The sequence below is a fragment of the Nanorana parkeri genome, unplaced genomic scaffold (genome assembly GCF_000935625.1).
Source record: "Nanorana parkeri isolate BGI_ZX_2015 unplaced genomic scaffold, ASM93562v1 scaffold534, whole genome shotgun sequence".
Lineage (NCBI taxonomy): Eukaryota > Metazoa > Chordata > Amphibia > Anura > Dicroglossidae > Nanorana > Nanorana parkeri.
In genome coordinates, this window is record NW_017306802.1 from 64,915 (window position 1) to 84,743 (window position 19,829).

Below are 19,829 nucleotides of genomic sequence, written 5' to 3' on the forward strand. Positions count from 1 at the left end.
AAATTATGGCTTCTATGACATGCTCATAAATTTGTTATATATAGATAGATAGATGGAGATTATATAATCTCTATCTATCTATATATAATGTCAAGAAAAACAAAAACGTAGTATTGCAAGCTTTCGAGAGTGGACCTCTCTTCGTCAGGTCAGAAGCAATACTGATCAACATGACAGTTTGTCAGTTAAGGCAAGAGAAAGCTGTTAGAGGCAGCTAATATTAGAAGTTCATTGTTCGGGTTTATATACACTTTAACAGAAACCTGTACTTGGAAAAGTTTGCAGGTTGCCACTGCTGACCTCTTCTAATAATGCTAATTGCCAGACTTTCATGCTGAATATATTATTGAAAGTGTTGTTTTATCTGTTCAGTGCTGCACTGAATGTCAAAACAATGCTATCAGCCCTACCTAAGTTCTCTCAATTCTTGGTTAAATAGATGGAGAGGGGGTGAGCATTCTGTACAGTATAGTGAGGGATCATTGTCACTAGGGATGCACCGATACCGGTTTTCCTGTATCAAGTGCCGATATTTTTCTTCCTGCACTTGACAATACCGATACCGGAAGTCCCATTAAGGAAGCCGGGCGGCGTGTAAAGACTCTCCACCCGGCTTACCGATCAGCAGGGAAGCGGTCTCCATGCTCTCTTTTTAAAAGGCGACGAGGAAGCATCCTGGCCAATCAAGAAGCTGAGCAGCGTGTAATGACTCTCTGTCCGGCTTCCTGATACCGGTAGCTCAAGTATTTGGCTAGGCATCGGAGCATCGGCACCGATACCAGTATCGGTATCGGTGCATCCCTAATTGTCACCCTTGGACAGGAATTGTGTTACTAGCAGGTTCACTGGGTGAAAACAAATGCCTGCAAATAAAAAGAATAATAAAAATAATGCAGCTAAGGGTAGGAAAGCTGTGATGTATTACATTTATTCTTGGGTGTAGATCTCTGGCACCCAACCTGCAGGCTGAGGACTGCATGTGGCCTTTGCTTATTGTGCCGCCCTTAGACAACAGCAGTCAGTAATGGGAGAGTGAAAATTGATTTGTAAAGGAGTAATATAATTGTTCTCTGTTTAGCCTCTAAGGGCTTGTTCACACCAAGCGCGGAGCAGATCCAGAGCAGAGCAGGTGCAGACCGGATCAAAACTGCGTCCAATGTATTCCTATGGTATTTTGAGCTCCAGTTCACATTGCAGCGTGCAGATCCAGAGCAGGTGAAAAAACTGCGGCAAGCCCTATTTTACCTGCTCTGGAACGCATCAAAACGCATCAAAAACGCATGCAAGTGCCTGAAAGCCCATGTTAAACTTAAACAAAAACGGATCTGCTCTGCATTTGGTGTGAACAAGGCCTTACTGTCTTCTTCAGCATGTCCCCATTGTCCAAGCAAACCTGTAGCATGTTCCCAGTCTCGCATCATCATTTCCTCTAGTATGTCTACTGTCTGAAGGTCCTCTCTAGCATTTGAAAGGTTATCAGATGGTAAAGACAAAAATTGTTTATGCTTACCACTCAAGGGGCCCATGTCTCCTCCCTTCTTTCTAGCGCTACAACCCCCGTCAGTGACTTTGCCATCCAAGACCTCCGGACGTGTCAGATGCTTGTGTACCTGGCCATGCATTTAGTGGTTCCTTCCATTAGTTCTTTTGTAATGTTGAATTCTAGTGGTTACGGTACTGTTAGACATGGGCTAACGGAGAGGTAAGTATAATGGCTCTGCGCTTGCAGGGTACTGCAGGTATAATCATTTTCAGAGACTAACACACTTGATTCATGAAAACCTATGGAGAGCAGATCAGTGATTCAGTCATATTGTATTATCTTCCAATAATAAAATCACTGTTGTTCTTGGGCCTTATGCCACAACCATAGTGCTCTTAAAGGTTGATGATTATTTTTCCATTTACTTGCTAGTAGGTGTCATAAAGATGGAGGAGGTTGTACTTTATGAAGACCTGCATGATCACCATCTGGATATCCCCAGTAAATTGTTGCCTACCTTTTGCTGCAAATGTGTTCTGGTTTTCTATGCCACCAAAAGCTGCTGGCAGCCATTGTAAACAGAATATTTTTGATCACATCATTGTAGCATTGTAATTCTGAGCTATTGGGCTTGTGTTTATTTACAGCTCCTGATATTTAGGATTTGTTTGAAGTGTATTTTTGACTGAATTCTGCTTGTTGTTTTCTTTTGCAGACTTGTGAACTGTAAATCAGCAAGATGGATGCTACTGTGATTTTACCAATACTGAAAAAGAAATTGGCTTTCCTTTCAGGTATGTTTCTCTTTGGCTGTGTTTCTGGCTTTGTTTGATAGCGAGCAGAGTATGAACTGCCAGCCACACTTTTTTTGCAGGATTTTCAGAAGCACTTGGATTTGTTTAACCCTTTCGCTGCCAAGGACGTATGGCATACGGACCTACAAAAGTGCTTCCAGCTGGCCAGGTCAATATGCCATACGGACCTGGCATTTACAGTTCTACTATAAGCTGATGGTCGCTTTAGCGATACATCTGTTAGTGGTTTTGGCAGAGTACTTTCTGATGGACCTTTAAATTGATCATGCTGATCTTTCCAGAGCAGGTGTTAAAAATATATCAGAGCTTTATGTTTTCCTTCCAGCTGAATCTTGGTGTTTGCTAGGCACACATTCAACACTATTCTCTTCAATGGAAACTTGCAACGCAAAAGAACCTATATTTTACTTTTCACTTTTGCATTAAAGTGACTCTGGCAGAATTAAACTGCTTAAAGGCAAACTAATGATAGATAAAGACACAGAGGCGCTCTCTTTTCATCAATACATTCTAAAGGGTAACTTCTTTTTTTTTTTTGCAGCTAATGTCATTGAATTTGACCTTTTATCAGCCTCCTACAGTATAATCCCTGAATAGACTAAAAAAAAAAATAACCTGTGATTCATAAATTGAATCCTTGTAATCTGCCTTCTTCTGGGTGATGTCTTCTCTGTCTCTTTCAACTCAATACCACCATTGCTTCTTACCTGTTCGCAGTGAACTGCCAGAGCACATCAACTTGCATTGAAAGGGCCCAACCTACCTCTCCACAGCAGTAGAAACTTTCCTATTTGGAAAAATTGCAGACTCCTTCCACAAGAAAGCAAAATGCCAATCTCTAGGTGACTGCCTTGTGTCCTTACTGTCTCCTACATGAGTACTTCCCCAATCCCATGCCAACTGAGGTTCTCTTGTTCCCAGGCTCCACTCCCAAGAAGCGCACACAGTCGCTATTGTGGATTTTGACCTGTAGGAAAGCTCTCTCAAACCTGCCAGTCAGATAGACTTCTAAAGAACAGCAATCAATAGTATGGCATGTCTGCTGACTCTTTTTAAAGCTTATTGTGATTTGAGTGTAATCTAAGACTTTTGCTTTGACTCTGTATTTTTCCGTTTGCTTTTATGTTTTTCCGGTTCCTTATAAATTTGATCTAACACCGAACTCTGCATGCATTTCAGAACTAGAGCCTGATTTCTTTCTTTTACACCTAAGTCCTCTCTGGCCAGTATTCGCTTATAAATCTCTGTGTTTCTCTTGGAGTTCTCTAGTCAGGCTTGACTGTGATCTCCTGGACAGTGTGATTCACCTGACTCACTGCTATCCTTACATGGCAAAAAGAGTGTGCTATTTACGATTTGAGGTGTCTGCCATAATTACATCTGGCATTACATTCTGGTTAGCACAGAGACACCAAGATATTGTATTAAAGAAGAGCTTCAAGTAAGTGTCTGCTCACATAGACATTTAGAAGTGGTATCTCTCACGCCTCTTATATACAGAACAAATTCAAGCATATAAGAGCATGGGGGTGCTATAACTATATCCGGGTTCCAGCCAACCGCTCTATGTAAGATAACAGTTTAGTAAAGTATTGGGCTGGCACACCAGCCACAATCCTGATGCAAAAATGTGATAAACTAGAAATATAATTAAAGTTTACAAAATATATTGGGTAATATTCACCTTGAAAAAGGGGTCTAGGTACCCTGAAACATTGGATATTCTGTGAACCTCATTCATTATTAAAATTGTGATTTGTGTGCTAACTTAATATTTTACTAAACTGATCGCTCCTGCTTATAGGGAGGAGGTGGGGAAGTGGCACCAAGCCTGCAGTGGCTGTAATTCTGAAAAGTGCCATCAGCCTCTTAGGGCCCATTCACACCTCTTGTGGAGTCCTCATCACAGTCCTGATCCTGGCACATCCCATTGTGAACTTTTTTTTTTTTTTAGATCTTTAATGAAATGTAAAAAGTGACATTTTATTCAGTTCTTAGGGCAAAGTGAGGTGCCAGGCGGTTGTTCCACATTGTAATCTGCTGTGCTGAAAGAAAGTATTGCATGCTGTACTTTTTTCAGCGCATTCCACCGCAACCTGGTGGTGTGAATGGTGTCCAACCATGACAAGGCAAATTGCCTTGTCTTGCGTTGGGCCTGCGCTGGGAAAAATGTCCAGCACAGCCCCAACACGTGTTGTGTGATTGGTCCCTAAATGCCAATCATCCATGATCTCAGGGCGAGGCATTTTCCTCCCCTGAGATGATGTGCATGGCCACATGTCTAGTCACGTGCCAGGGTTCCAGGAAGTAAAGGGAGACCTAGTAACCTGCACTTAGTTAACATGGCCACCGTCAGAAGACTGGGGAAGAAAACAGAAATAAGGTATGCAAAGAATAAAAAGCCTGCAATTATCATAACTAAACATTTCTAAAGGTGTGTTTGTTATTGTTTTAAAGATATGGGTAAAGGTCCTCCATAAGAGGAAGATTGTTATCTGCACAGTTTGAGCAAACATTTTTATGACTTTTTACAGCTTGTATTTGGATGAGTAATCTGTCAGTGAGGCAGATAAAGGACTGGGGCCAAAAGTATAGGGGTGTTACTCACTTGTTGTCGATGCTGCCAACATAATACTAAATACCAATTACACATTTTGTTTCACATGAGAGACATTATTCAGGGATTTTGTTTTATTTCCTTGCATCGGACGAATGGATACTTTGGATACGTTGGATACTTTAAGAAGCCTCACTTCTTAAAGGCATGTGTTCATAAAATACACTGATGAGTGCCTAATAGCCTTAACAGCTGTACGCAGGTTGAAATTAATTCCTGACAAGGACTAACTGTTCCTTACTCTTTCCAGAATTGTCTGGGTATATGTTTTAAGTGTATATAATACATTATGTAATTAAAGACGAATTCCAGGAAAATATACACAACCACAAACACTCTTCAATTTAATTAATGTATTTAATTTTTTGTTAAATTTTTATTAATTGTAAAAAATGAAACTGTAAGCTAGTTAAGCCAGTCAGACTCTGGAAGCTTTACCACCGGAGGGGAGAGCACAGTGATGACCTAATCGGTGTTCTGCTGATCATCTGTTGTTCAGTCATCAGGCTGCTGAGGATGGTTTTTCATAGGGAAGCAGAACTTCAGCAGCAGTTTCTTTATAGTTTTTCTTACATCCAGTACAATAATAGGTCTGCATATGATATTCAAGCCACCACCCCACATTTCACAGAATGTTAGTAGTTCTAAAATGTACCTGTGAAGAAAAAAGTTAAATGCATACTTGCATTGCTCCTGCTTTTGGCATCGCTGGGTGTGATATCACTGTTCTGGGAAGATTCCAGGGAAATGCAGAGCAGGTGAAATCCCGTAAGGAGACACTATGTTTTGTTGCAAGAGCATTTCCTCACAACATTAAGGCTTCTCTGTATTCCTCAGGATCTAGCTAGAAGTAATGTGATGTCACTCTTGTCTATGTGCTGCAGATGGAAGATTGGGGTAAAGGAAGTATAAATCTAACTTCTTTCTTGTCCATTGAGGGATTCTGGAATTGTTAGACTGTCGGGTAATATGGACCCTTATGAAAAATAAACACTGGCAAAGCAAACCTGTTAGCTAGCCCAGGATCACATCGTCCATTGCCAGCATGCCTCAGTTTTTTGCTAGTCTCCTCAGGAAAATGGATGTGTTTTCTACAGCTCTGCTTCAGTTTTTTTGTTCATTTGGAAGGTTGTTCTATCAACAGTTGCTGGTAGAGTCATGCTGATAGAGTCATGCTAAAAATGTTAAATCCTGGAAGCTTCTTCAGTCAGCCAATAAGTTCAGGTTTTCCCAGTTTACAGTGGTTCTCCCTCTCTGACAGCCCTGACAGCCCTGAATCTCTTGAAGTTTCTCCAGACTTTTACTGGTAGAATCAGACGGGAAATAAAAAAAACCTCTCGTTAGCCAACCAGCACATGTTCTCTGTCAAACTTGTATTCTGGTGTTCTCTCTGCGACAGTCCTGAGGGATGTGGAAGTCATGTTGCCCGATGCCCGGGACATGCAGTTCCAGGGGCCAGGCAGATAGTTTTTTTTCTACATTTAGCACTGTTTCGGCCTCGCAGGGCTAAATGTAGATTGGTGGAGCCGCTGCTCATTTAGTACAAGTGATCTCAGATCTTCTGGGGTACCTGGGACCGCGGTAAACAAGCTTAGGATGGACAGCGGGGAGCAGAGCCAAGAACGTCCGTTCTCCGCTCTGCTCTGTGATCAGTGAGACCAGAGCACTGTCTCAGCTGTCAGAAAATGCACAGGAGATCTGTTCTGTGTTGAAAGGCAGGTTCCATAAAGAGAACCTTTCACCTCAATACTATCACACAGGCTTGTAAGACCCCAGTGTGATGGGAATAACATTAGGTGAGAAAAATAATATCTATCCGATTAATCGATTAATCAAAGTTAATAATCGTCTAACTAATCGCTTATGAAAATAATCGTTAGCTGCAGCCCTAGTCCAGAGTTGAGGCAGTTTTTCTGTCCGCATCTCTGCAACTCACTGTTGCAGCAGGCTTTTGATGGGTTAAGATTTCCTTTTTTAATGACTTGAGGATGAGTATATGGTACTTTCTACATTAGCAACTGTAGCTGACTGGCCATTTTGTGTGTGTGTGTGTGTGTGTGTGTGTATGTTTGTTTTCCTTTTTATGTACACTTACACAAAAAAGTACTTACACTTTATGTACTTTTCATTTTCAAGTTGCCTAGATAAGGAGCCCGTCTCTTTATTTCTGTTGGGGGGGCTGCACAAGGGAAATTGTTACAGGTTGAATTTTCCAGTCCCTTCCTTTCTTTTCAGCTGCACTTGATGATGCAGCTCTAAATTAAACGTTGAAGTCTGCTTCTGGCTCAGAGGATTGGTGCAAGCACATTATATTGCAGACCTTTATGGCCCATTCAAACCAGTTGCAGTGCGTTCCGGCCCAATTCTGGCCAGAACGCACTGCCTCGCATTGCGGCCGGCTCACTTTTTAGTGGGGCAGGAAGGGGCGTGGCGGGCCATTGAAGTGAATGGCACCGTAGCCAAGTCCTCTGGCCACAATGCGATCGCCCGCACGGGATTGCAAGGCACCTTGTGCCTGCGGTCTGGTCCGGTGCGATCAAAATGCTGCAAGCACTGTTTTGACCGGACCGCAGGCACAATGTGCCTTGCAATCGCATTGCGGGCCGGAGGGCGTGGCTACTGTGCCATTCACTTCAATGGCCCACTACGCCCCCTCCTGCCATGCAAAAAAGTAAGCCGGCCACAATGCGATGCAGTGCATAGGGTAGTGCGTGTTCTATTCTATGCAGTCTGTGTAGTAGATTGCTTTGGTATGCAAGCTGAGATGTCAAACTATACTGTATGCTTTACATTGTACTTTACTAACGCATGCTGTGTGAGGCTGAGTAACGGTTCAGTAACCAACCACTATCATATTGTACTTTTGCTAGTGCAGGTTTAGTAACAGGACACAGATTGTACTTGGGAGTTTAGTTTCAACGCCTCTCTTGGTTGATTTACAACAGCTGTTGTGGATTATTGTGTGCAGTTGTCCCCATGCAGCACCATCTATGCTGATGCAGATGTTAATAGTGCTTCATCCTCTCACTTCTGAGTGACCAGTGACTTCCTTTCCAGCGTTTCTCTGTGTCTAGTATGTGTTTTTATTGGACCTTCTTATTGCATTTGTTATTGTAATACAATTGTGCATTTGGAGGATAGTTTTGGTTTTTAACCCTTTAGCTTTGTTTTGTTTGGCCTTTTCTTTTATCTTTTCCTGACTTTCTCAAAGGGGTAGCGTGCAGTGATGTGCGGTTTCTTTTGGATCAAAAAGGCACAGCGGCGTGGAAATATTCACTAACTTGGCATGTGGAATATTTGAATCGCTACGGTGTTGATTTTTTTTGGTGATATTTGGTTCACGGATGATGCATGTTTTTTGACGTTAGATTGGTGATTTTCACTACAAAGTGGTAGTTGTAAAAAGAAGATTATATTACCAATGTTTGGACACAATTAATAACACATGGACAATAATTATAGCACTATTGTTGTTTGATATATTGAGCAATACTCTGTAGATATTTTGTTTATTGATGTTATGGAATGTACACACATTTGACTTATTTATTGTGAATATATGTATGATTGTGGGTTTGGTATAGCTCAGTGCAGGTGTATTATAATTTGTGGGACTATACAAGTGCAGATGCACTAATAATTAAGTGCTAAAGCATTTTTTTAATGGGAGGCCATAGTTATAATTATGTGAGGCATAACGGTCGATTCTGAGACTCTCTTTTTTTTTTTTTGCCCATTTGTTGTAGACCTGAAAATGTTCCGCATTTGCTGCAAAAAGCTAAATTTGCCCATTCTACAGTGTTTGGTCACATTGGTCTCTGCTGAGGGTTGTTTGGTCTAAAGCTGGCCATACACCTTACAATTATCTGCAGATTTTCTGTAGTCAGATGGAAAACGTGCAACAGATTCCTCCCATCTATGCTACACTGTGTGGATGGAGGAGTCTCCCACTGGGCCAAGCTTCAGTATCTTGCTTGTCGGCCCCGCTGGCTGTCAAAATACCTGAACAATCTGATTGGATGCAGGCATTGTTCAGGTGTTTTGAGAGCCAGCGGGTCCGACTAGCAAGATTCTGGAAGCTTGGCCCAGGTGGAGATTACTCCATCCACACAGTTAAGTGTAGATGGAGGAATCTGTTGCACCTTTTCCATCTGACCACAGAAAATCTGCAGATAATTGTAAGGTGTATGGCCAGCTTTACATTCAGGCTAAAGGTGCCCATACACCCTGCGATCATCAGACGAAACTTTTTGAGCTGTAGTTGAAAAAAACACCTGGACGAATTGCGGTAATCGACCGCACGTATTTTCGTTTGCGCATGAGCAGTGTTAATCATACGACTTTTGACGTATGGAAACGCCACCAACCTTGCGAAAATTGTACGATTGACTGAAGTTTTCGAACATGCAGGAAAGACAAAAGTTGTTCGATTGTACAGTACTGGCGGTTGAACACTCCCCTTACACCTTGCGATTGTCGTACGAAAAGACAATCGCATATGATTATCGTACGACATTCGTAAGGTGTATGGGCACCCTTAGACAGCCGGTGTGCAGCTCTGTGTAAGCAGGAATCAATGCAGTTGGCAAAGGCCACGTGACTGATGCTATGATATTGATCATATGACTGGTCACTGAAAGGGTTCTAAATTTAGGTTTATTGCAGCAAAATGTAAAACAAGATGTAATCAGCTACTATTATTTGATTACATTATACAGGGTATGTAGTCAGATACTCCATACCCTATACTACATTATACAGGGTATGTAGTCAGATACTCTATACCCTATACTACATTATACAGGGTATGTAGTCAGATACTCTATACCCTATACTACATTATACAGGGTATGTAGTCAGATACTCCATACCCTATACTACATTATACAGGGTATGTAGTCAGATACTCTATACCCTATACTACATTATACAGGGTATGTAGTCAGATACTCCATACCCTATACTACATTATACAGGGTATGTGGTTAGATACTCCATACCCTATACTACATTATACAGGGTATGTAGTCAGATACTCCATACCCTATACTACATTATACAGGGTATGTGGTTAGATACTCCATACCCTATACTACATTATACAGGGTATGTGGTTAGATGCTCCATTTTCAGTTTTAGTTCAGCATTGGTTGAGGAATATATGGGCTTCCAATGCATTCAATAGAAGAGACTTGAAAACTTTCTGTAGGCTTTTTGGTAAATAGGGGTGAATGGATTCTGGAATTTATAGCTTTGACTCATTAGTCTTTATATTTTTAGTATTTGTATCTGTTTTATTTAATAGCATCATGCAATAGAAATACTTTTCATCTTTAGTAGATAACATCAGTTGATCACACACATTCAGTGCAAAGCTGGTATTTTGCCAGTGCTGTCTGTAGTCGTCCGCAGCCAAATGCAGACTTCTGTAGACTGTCTCAGGTGGCTCAACTAATGAATCACGGAGACTACTGCGGTAGCAAACCAGCAGATTGCTGATGAAGTGGCAGCTTTTTTCCCTTTTTAACAGACGCAGCATTAATAACAATCCAGCCAAGTACTTTTACAAAAGCGTCCAACAGATTGCCTCTGCTATATTGCTTTATGTAGAGTTGATTTCATCAAAGATTGACAAATGTGTTTGAGTATCGCTTGTATCACTTTACAAAACATCCCGCAGTGTGCGGAGGCATGCCAAAGCTACGATCCTTAGCCATGGTTCACACCTAAGCGTATTGCATATGCGCGGTTGGCGCACGGTTTTTTTACCGCGATTCGCAGTAAAAAAAATCACGCCACAAACGCGCGTTTCCGAGGGCTACTTGGCTGTATCCCAATGGAAACGCGCAACCAAAAAAGGCCCAAAGTAGTACATGTACCTTTTCAGGCGTGGGCCGTTTTGTAGCGCGTTAGGGACGGGCTGAAATACGCCAAGGTGTGAACCAGACCCATTGAATACAATGGGATTTAGATGTTTGAGCGTTTTGTAGAGCGTTCGTCGAGCGTAGAACGCGCTACAAAACGTTCAGGTGTGAACGAGGGCTAACTGGAATCCTCTTGCACAAAGCACTGGAAATGTTATTTACTGTTGGTGACGTGTATTTGTTTGTATATTTATAAAAACAGAAGAGCAATAAATGGAGTGTTCTTTTTATTGAACCCACAAAAGTGCGCATTTTTATTAGACCAACCATAGGAATACCCTTTTCAGTCAAAGGCTGAGCAATGCTGGGCAGGCCATGCAGTGAAGTTGTCCAGAAAGCTGAAGGGCCCAGCACGTTCACACAAGACACAGTGTGGGTGATTTACTAACCTAAACACACGCACGCACTAGGTGCGTGTGATTTTTACACAGCAAAACGTATTTATCAACCAAAAAGTCTCTAAAAGCATATTTCCACTAATGCCATATATGGAAAAATCATGCACATGATCCATATATAATGCTGCTTCACAGTTTAGACAAAAATGGTTAGCTCATGCATTTACATTCCTGCATTCATCAACGCAAGCAACACAACGTAGAGCTAATTTACACAACATCACCTTGTAATTCATGCGGGGCTTTGCACAACACACCTGCTGGGTGTGTACACACTACAAAGGTGTCTAGATTCCACCAATAGATCATGCTGGGAGGGAACACACTACAGAGGTGTATACTTGTTCGTGGCGTGTTTATAAGGTTAGTAAATCAACCCCAGTGTGTTCAGTTCGGAACGCACTGGATCGTATTGAGGCCGGCTCAGTTTGTTGTGGGGCGGGAGGGGGGCGTGGTGGTGCATTGACCTCCAGTGGCACCGTAGCCACGCCCTCCGCCCGCAATGCGATCAGCCGCACGGGAAAGCAAGGCACATCAATGCCTACGGTCTGAACCCATCAGGAAAAAATAGTGCTTGCGAGCCCAGTCACACCATAAAGAGTGCATTCCAGACCGTTCGGCCTCTGGAACGCAACCCGGTTGGCTAACATGGTTTTGGGGCGGGAGGGGGCATCAAAGTCAATGGCATCTCAGCCACCGCCCCGCAAAGCGATCGCCAGCACCCGAACTTGTGGCACATTAGTGCCTGCCTTCTGGTCCAGTGCAACCTGCAAAAAGTAGTGCATGCAGCATTTTTTTTTTACTTCAATGCACCACCTGTCTGGTGTGAACAGGCCTGAAGGCAAGTATTCACCTCCTCTATTCAGGAGCTCCAGTATGTACATAGGGAGTTAATTTCCTGGAAATGTACTCAACTATTATCTGGTTCCTCACTGTTGCTCCATAAATACAGTAAAGGGAATTTAGCAAAACTGGAGCAGACAAAATCTGGAACAGTTGTGCAAAGCAACCAATCATCCTTTCTCTTTCATTTTCAAATCTTAACTGAATAAACGGAAGAAAGAAGCTGATTGGTTGCCATGCACAGCTGCTCCAGATTTTGTCTGCTCCAGTTTTGATAAATTCCCCCCAGTGACTCTGTTGCTATACAAACATGTTAAAACCAAGCCTTACCTGTAAAAGAAAAATGTACATGCTCTCCTTTCCTGTTGCCCACACCACTCTTAACAGATCTTTTGCTGAAGTCCAGGGAATGTCTGCCTTTCATTGGTTCCTCTTGCTGACCCTCACTTCACTACTGTACTCTATATTGAGTGAAGGTCAGCAGGAGGAACAAATGAGAGCTGCGGGGGACCTAGGTGTTTGACACTCCTTAAAGTGTCAGTTTTTCATTGGACTGCACATGACAATTTCTCAGGATCGGGGCGGTGTTCAGTGGTGTGCGCACCAAAAAGGTGAACATGTACATTTTTCTTTTACAGGTAAGTAAAAATGTTAGTTTACTGGGTCACTTAAAGATGGACAACCTCATCAATCGAAATTGAAGCACAAAGGAATGTTATGGGGGCTCCTGAGGAGCACTGCAAGGTATGTCTCCATATATGTAGGTGCCTTTTATACATATCTGCCTTTAGTTTAGTAGACTAAAGTGAATTGTGTCTGGATAAAGTACAGGTTCACTTAAGACCTGGACCCCCTTCCTAGCTACATATGTTTTACCTTTCCTTTGCTTTCCTGCAACTCCATTCAGCTGGTAGGTGCAAAAGTGAAATATCCCAGTGGCTGGGTCCTTGAGCAACCGGTAGCTTTTTACTCTCACTCCCCATGTCTCTGTTTATAGTACTTGAAGCTGGGGGTTTTTTTTTTTCCACAGCAGTTATTGGGCTTGATGAGAATCCCTGATGACTGCAGAGTGCTACTTTTCTAGCACAACACTTTCAGGAACACTTAATATGACTATTCAAATACATTTATCCTGCCGAGGTTTATTCTGATGATCAAAGCACATTGGTGGTGATAAACTGTCTAAGCTATTGTACAAATGTTATTAAAATATATATCCATCTGTTGCTTGGAGAACAGTCTGTCCACACAAAGCCTTGATTAAAAGTAGGCCTTCTCTCTGCTGCAAATGTATTTATATGATATCATCTATACATAAATATGATTTGTCTACAGGCCATGTCATAATGTTTTTGGTAGAAAACGATCCCCAAAAGACAGAAATGGCAAAGATTTAAAAGGGAAGCTCCACCTACAACACCTTTTCACCTAGTTCTCCTCCTATATGTTTTAAAATTACTAAAGCAAGTTTCTGCTCATTAGCAAAGGTTTTCTTACCTACTGTAGTCAATGGGAATTCTTGTATGAACAATACATAAATGAATACACATTGAAAGAAACGTGTACTGGTAGGTTTCATTCAAGACAGTACTACATCACATGATAGGACCAGATATGTCATTACTGCCTTTCCAATCAAATCTACCTGTAATTGAAACTCTATGTAAATGTAATGCTGTACAGCCAATATTGTGATTCACACACTTTACAGCAAGGGAGGTGACACCTATAGCTACAGATTTAAGCAATTCATCTTCCTGGGTTACCAATTCAGATTCCTTAAGGTGTCCATACACTGCGTGAATTTCGGCCAGTTCATTGGCTGCCGGTTCAGTTCGTACATGGATTTTCCGACCGACTCCTTCAATCAGCTGATCATGGGATGCCGGCTACTTTTGTTCCCCATGGTCCCTGTGTGTGTTATCAAGCAGCCACCACTCCAAGCTCACTCCCATAACGGACTACAATCTCACGTTTTGTTTACTAATTTGTATTGAGATTGTAGTGCATCACAGAAGCTAGCTTGGAGGGACAGTGTCAGCACCAATTCAGAGTTGATTGGATGATCTACAGCCGAGTGATACACAAATAAGCTACATTTATGTTAACTGAAAAAATGCATTCAGGTACCCTAACTATTAACTCCTGAGTTTTGTGACCCTTAAATTGTTGTAATTCGCTGATGGCATGGAGTAGATATGTATGGCTGAGTTCCAGATTTAGGAAGATAGAGTAAGAAGCTGCACATTTGTGGCATTAGGTAACTATCCTGTTAAGTGTCAGGCAATTGCTGTCAGTGAGCTCTTGCTTTAATTCATTATTACTCCACTGGTGCAGTTCACCCTTGTTAGCTTTGTGCGCTTTCCTTATTCTTGAAATGTTCCTAATGACACATTATTTAATTTTAACATTTGTAAAATGTTTGGAAAAAATTTGGAATTTTTTTTGATTCCCCTATTCGGGTTTGAAATGTCACTTGTAAAAGAGCTAATTATCCCCCTACTCCTTTTTTTTTAAACATACAGGCTATTGGTAGACCGTCTCATAAAATGTAACTTGATCGTTCTGTGCAGTTTCTGCATACACTGGGATATGTAACCTGCTGGAGGTTATAAATAAAGCTGGCCATTCACCTATAGATTTTTTTTTTCTATATATTTTTTTTCTATGGTCAGATGTAAAAAGTGCGAAAGATTCCTCCATCTACGCTAAACTGTGTGGATGGAGGAATCTCCCAGTAGGCCAAGCTTCATTATCTTGCTAGTCATCCCCGCTGCCTCTCAAAATACCTGGACAATGCCTACATCCAATCAGATTGTTCAGGTATTTTGAGAGCCAGGGGGGGCGACTAGCAAGCTGAAGCTTGGTCCAATGAGAGATTCCTCCATCCACACAGTTTAGCGTAGTTGTAGGTATCTGTTGCACTTTTGTCCATCTGACCATAGGCTGAAAGAAAAAAATCTATAGGTAAATGTCCAGCTTAAAGCCCCGTTCCCACTGCGCAATATGCAAATCGCGCGTTTGCCACGCGATATCGTGTTCAAGCTTGCATTGAGCAAGCTTGAATCGCGGCTAAATCCGCTCCAAAAAGGGTCCTGCTGTAGCGACACAAGACCCGCGACAGCAGGACCCTTTGCCCCATTGAAATGCATTGGAGCGCGATATCGCGAGGTAGATAAATCGCTCAATGTGAACGGGGCTTAAGACAGGACTCGGCAGGTGCTCCAAGGTCGAGGGATTGTCTTTTTTTCCTGCTTAGTTTTAGTACAGAATTAATCAGTTTTTTTTATTCTCTTCACATACCAGTTACTATTCCTTTACCTGTCCTTTAGGATTCCAACATGCTTTTTTAGGCTTTCTGTGTAAACAGGACCGATTTATGTACGAAAGCTCATGTTCGGTGTTTGTATACAGAGGCTCAGTGGTGTTACCCAAATTACTATTTTAAGTTATGAACCGCTATATAAGCGTTCAACCTTACAAGTATATGGTTCTGAGGATTTAATCAGAGATTTTTGAGCTCAACACAATAACATAAATTTATTGGTATATAGTATCAAGACTTAAATACAGCAAACCAACAATCTATTTGACTACAAAATACAAAGAAAAGATTTAAACATGCCAAATACACAGACATTGGTATCTAACAGACATACAGTTAAGTGGGGAAAGAGTACATGTATAGTTACCCATTCATCGTCACATGAGGGCCCCATTCTGGTGGTCTAAAAAGACTACCTCTTCCCTTCCTGCCCCTTGATTGATATATCTCTGCTCCTCATAGGGAAGCATTGAGAGACTTTGATTGGTGGCCTCCCAATGCCCAATCTATTCAGATTGGAATTCCTGTAATGTGATTGGACGTTCCCAAATCCCCGCTGCCAGAACCATCCCCTCTCTATGCAAATCTATTAAGATGAGCGGGAAATTCTAGATGGGCAGGTGTCCTTAGGCTAACCCTAGGCCATGATTTCATCTAAACCAGGGGGACAATCTGGTTGTTTTACTAGCGACAAGGAAACCTTTGATGATATTGGCCAGAGACAGTGAGACTCCTGGATCCCATTGTCTCTTGTCTTGACCATTTACCATTAACTGGCTACGCCTAATTACATTAAAGAATCCCCATGTAATCAATTCCTCAGGACAGTATAACACAATCATTTCCCTACTCTATTCAGTCACCCAACATAGAATATGTTTAATTACAAAAATAAAACATATGTCTTATGAAGATTTTACATAAACGCATAAGGTAACATAAGGCATAAGGTAACAGTGGCTTTCAGTTAGATTTCTGCATGCAACTGAAATCTTTCCTCCTATGATTTGGAAATCAATTTCAAGTTGGATCCCATTTGCTTACTTACAGGACTGGGTGTTGGGGAAACAGCACATCTGGTGATATAGCCATTATCATTGCACCTTCTGCTGGCTTTATATTGATTGAGCAGCTATCCTTTTTCAGTCCTAAAAAGTATGTAGTGCATAGCATATAGGTGTCAAGTACATTTTTATTTGATCCTCCTCAGGTGGCAAGGAACATGTGTTCTGTGATGTACTGCAAGTTGTCTTGGGTGATTAATTCAGATAATGAATACAATCAAACACACTCGGCATTCTATGAAATAATTGCAATGCATCTTTGTCTGTAGGCAGGATCCTTAAACCTCTAAGGACTTTGAATCAACAGCTTGTGTTTTTGCTTCTTGTGAGCACTTGACATTGCTGGTTAAATTGAGAGTGTGTGTTATGGAAGCTCGACACCCTTTGTTCTAATTAATTCCAGATTTTAACAGTAAAAGGTAATGGTAAAAGGCTAATTTTAGCATAAAAAGGTAGGCTGGCTTTATTCCCTATGTGAGCAGATTGCATAAGAGATCTTAAATTAAATCATGTGTCCCAATGAGTCAAATGAATTAACTTTGACATGGTATAATTGGAGTAACACACAAAGAGCCTTGATTTTCTGTAATGTGGTGCAACTCGATGGTAACAGTCAGAACTTGAAGAATGCAGCTGGTTTTGATAATAACTAGAATCAGCCACTGTGACATTCTTATTAGCTGCTGATTATAAAGTTGCCACAATTTGTACAATTTATAGACATGCCTCAATGTTTACAATAGATTGATGGAACTTGAAAGCTCTGAAATAGCCCTAGGCCTGGGTTGTTTCTTGAACTAGTTTTAATAACGTGCCTCTTGATCCGATCATCTTCTTCTTTCCAGTAGTTTTCAGGAGTCCCTCCAGTGCTGGTGCCGGTCTCTGATCCAGCGCTGACTGCTGTGTCTTCTGTGTCCCGCCGTGTCTATCCGACATGCACGCTCACGGCTGCGCGCATTGACTTACAGTGTGTCTCTCCCCGCCAAAGATGTCTACTGCGCATGTGCCCGCCCCATCATCCTTCACGGCCGCTCGAGAATCTTCAGGTCTTCAGACGGGAGCGAGCAGCACAGACACGCGGAAGTAATTACCTATTTGGTAATTTTTTAAAATGTTTTTTGCATATATTTACTGCTTGCTAGCAGTAGGTATATGTAAAAACAAAAGTGACTAATACTACTTTAATATACAAGGGACAAGCCACCTTAGACACCTAAACCCTCACAGCCCCTATGAGCATTTCAAAAAAATAGAAGCTAGAAGAAATTTCAACCCTTAACCCCTTCGTGACTGACGACGTACTGTTTAAACAGACTCCCGGTGACTTTTGCCGCCGGGACTCTGTTTAAACTTGTAGAGCCGAGCATTCACTGCATTAGGGGGAAAAACAGCCCAGCACCTTTTTTCTACCCCAGTCCCCCCCACACTTACCTGTCAGCTGCGCACGTCCCCGCCGCCCCTCCCGAAGCGATCCTCCGTACCTCGAACTTCAGGTTGCGGGGGAGGATACTGATGGCAGAGGAGCCATAGGCTCCTTCTGCCATCAAATAGGGAAGGGGCATGGCCTGCCACAAGGCTGTGTGTGTCTATGGACGCACACAGCCGCTGCGCGCACGGGTGCCTCCATTAGAACAATGGTGGCACCCGTGCAGGGGGAAGAGCATAGCCGGGACCCACTAGAAATCGAGGAATTAAGTACTTTTAAAGAAAAAAAGCAGTATCCTCCAGCAAAGGAGGGTCTCCTTAAAGGAGAAATAAAATAAAAAAAATTGGCTTTATTATCACTTTAAAGCCTAACCCATGTAAAAACAATTTAAACTCCAAGAAGCATTAAAAATATTATTTTTTTCAGCTTATGCAATTTAACAAAATATAATATGTGTTATTTCAATTTGGCTGCAAAAGTGGAAATACACTTTAAGGTTGCTGGTTTTGGCATTAAAGGGGTTCTGAACCCTCCCGTTTTTTTGCCTAGATCTACTGCTATCAAGTAGATCTAGGCAAACAGTTTTTTTTTTTAAAAAACCCTCTTCAACAGCGGTTTAAACTTTATCTTGTTTTCGCTGCGCGCTCCCGCCCAAGAAAACAAAACTGTTCGGGCGGCCACAAAGCATCTTGGGGCGGGCGCATGCCGCAGACGAGCAGAGACGCAAGGTAAGTCTATGGACGCGTGCACCCGCATGCAGACACCGTGGGATCAGAAGTGCCAGCAAGCAGAGAGGAGTCAGCGCTGGATCGGAGAGCCGCCGCACCGCGGGAGGGACAGGTTAAAACATCAGGAAAGAAGAAGATGATCGGCTTAAGAGACATCATTTAAGGTAAGTGCTGACATTAACATTGGGGGGAGGGAAACATTTTTTATCCTTTTTAATGTCACTTCAAGAGTCTAACAATACAATATTAGTAACCCCTGAAACCAACTACCAGTAATTTATTTGTTCAGTAAAGATACAGCTGTGTAAAATATATAGTGTGTTGTTTGTTTAACATATTCTTTTATAGGTTAGGGGTGGCAGCCAAGGCATAAACATAAGTAGGCTTTTTTGTGAAGTTTATGCAATCGGTGGTGATATGCAAATTGCAACAACCTATATCAGTCAATTAGATTTATTTTTACCGTCCTCACATTAGTAGATTCATTTTTGATATATTACTGTGGGTTGCTTTGCAATCTTTATTGCTGTTTGAACTGCTTTGCTAAAAGCAGTCTATGGTATTTTTATATTTTTATTAGATATATACGATATACAGGACTTGAGAGTAAAATTTATAAATAGGTTGAAGTTTGGTTATTATAAATTATTGCATATAACTATTCTTATTTACCTTTTTCAGCCAGCAGGCGGAAGTTTATGCAGGGTCTGTCTTCGATGGAAACCTTTTCCTTTCAGGCAGTTCCTGTGTTCAAAATAGACCTGAGTGACTTAGAGGAGCAACATTCCCCCTCCTCTGCTAGGGAGGTAATTGTCTCAACTAGTGAACTCACACAGTCTGACAGAAAGCCTAAAAGTAGTGCTGGGCTTTCTTTTTAGAAAACCCAATATGCATTTCAAGCAGCATATCATGCATTAACTCCTATAATGTTTATTTGTATAATAAAGATTGTTTAGAGCTTTAAAATAATATTAAAAATCAGTGTATATATGCAAAAGGTAGAAAATTAAACTACTCAAAAGCAGTTATGGTTTCCAAATGTTGAGGACAGTGAGCAAAGTCCAAGACAACTCTTATGCTGTACAGCATGAACTTAGCACAGTCACAAAGAAATGACAGCTGGCAGTATTTGTGTCTGAACTGCAGGCAGGCCAAGGCTGGATGCCATGTTTCTCTCCAGGCCCGTTCACTAGCACCTGCAGTTTA

The 19,829-nt window shown here is 41.7% G+C and overlaps 1 protein-coding gene across 1 annotated transcript in view; it reads left to right on the top strand.

The window, feature by feature from the left end:
* SESTD1 (SEC14 and spectrin domain containing 1) overlaps positions 1–19,829 on the top strand; it is a 121,050-nt gene that overhangs the window by 28,313 nt on the left and 72,908 nt on the right. The window contains exon 2 of the mRNA XM_018561612.1: positions 2,199–2,277. Within this exon, the coding sequence (XP_018417114.1) occupies positions 2,223–2,277 (55 nt within the window). The 5' untranslated portion in view covers positions 2,199–2,222. The remainder of the gene's footprint in view (positions 1–2,198; positions 2,278–19,829) is intronic.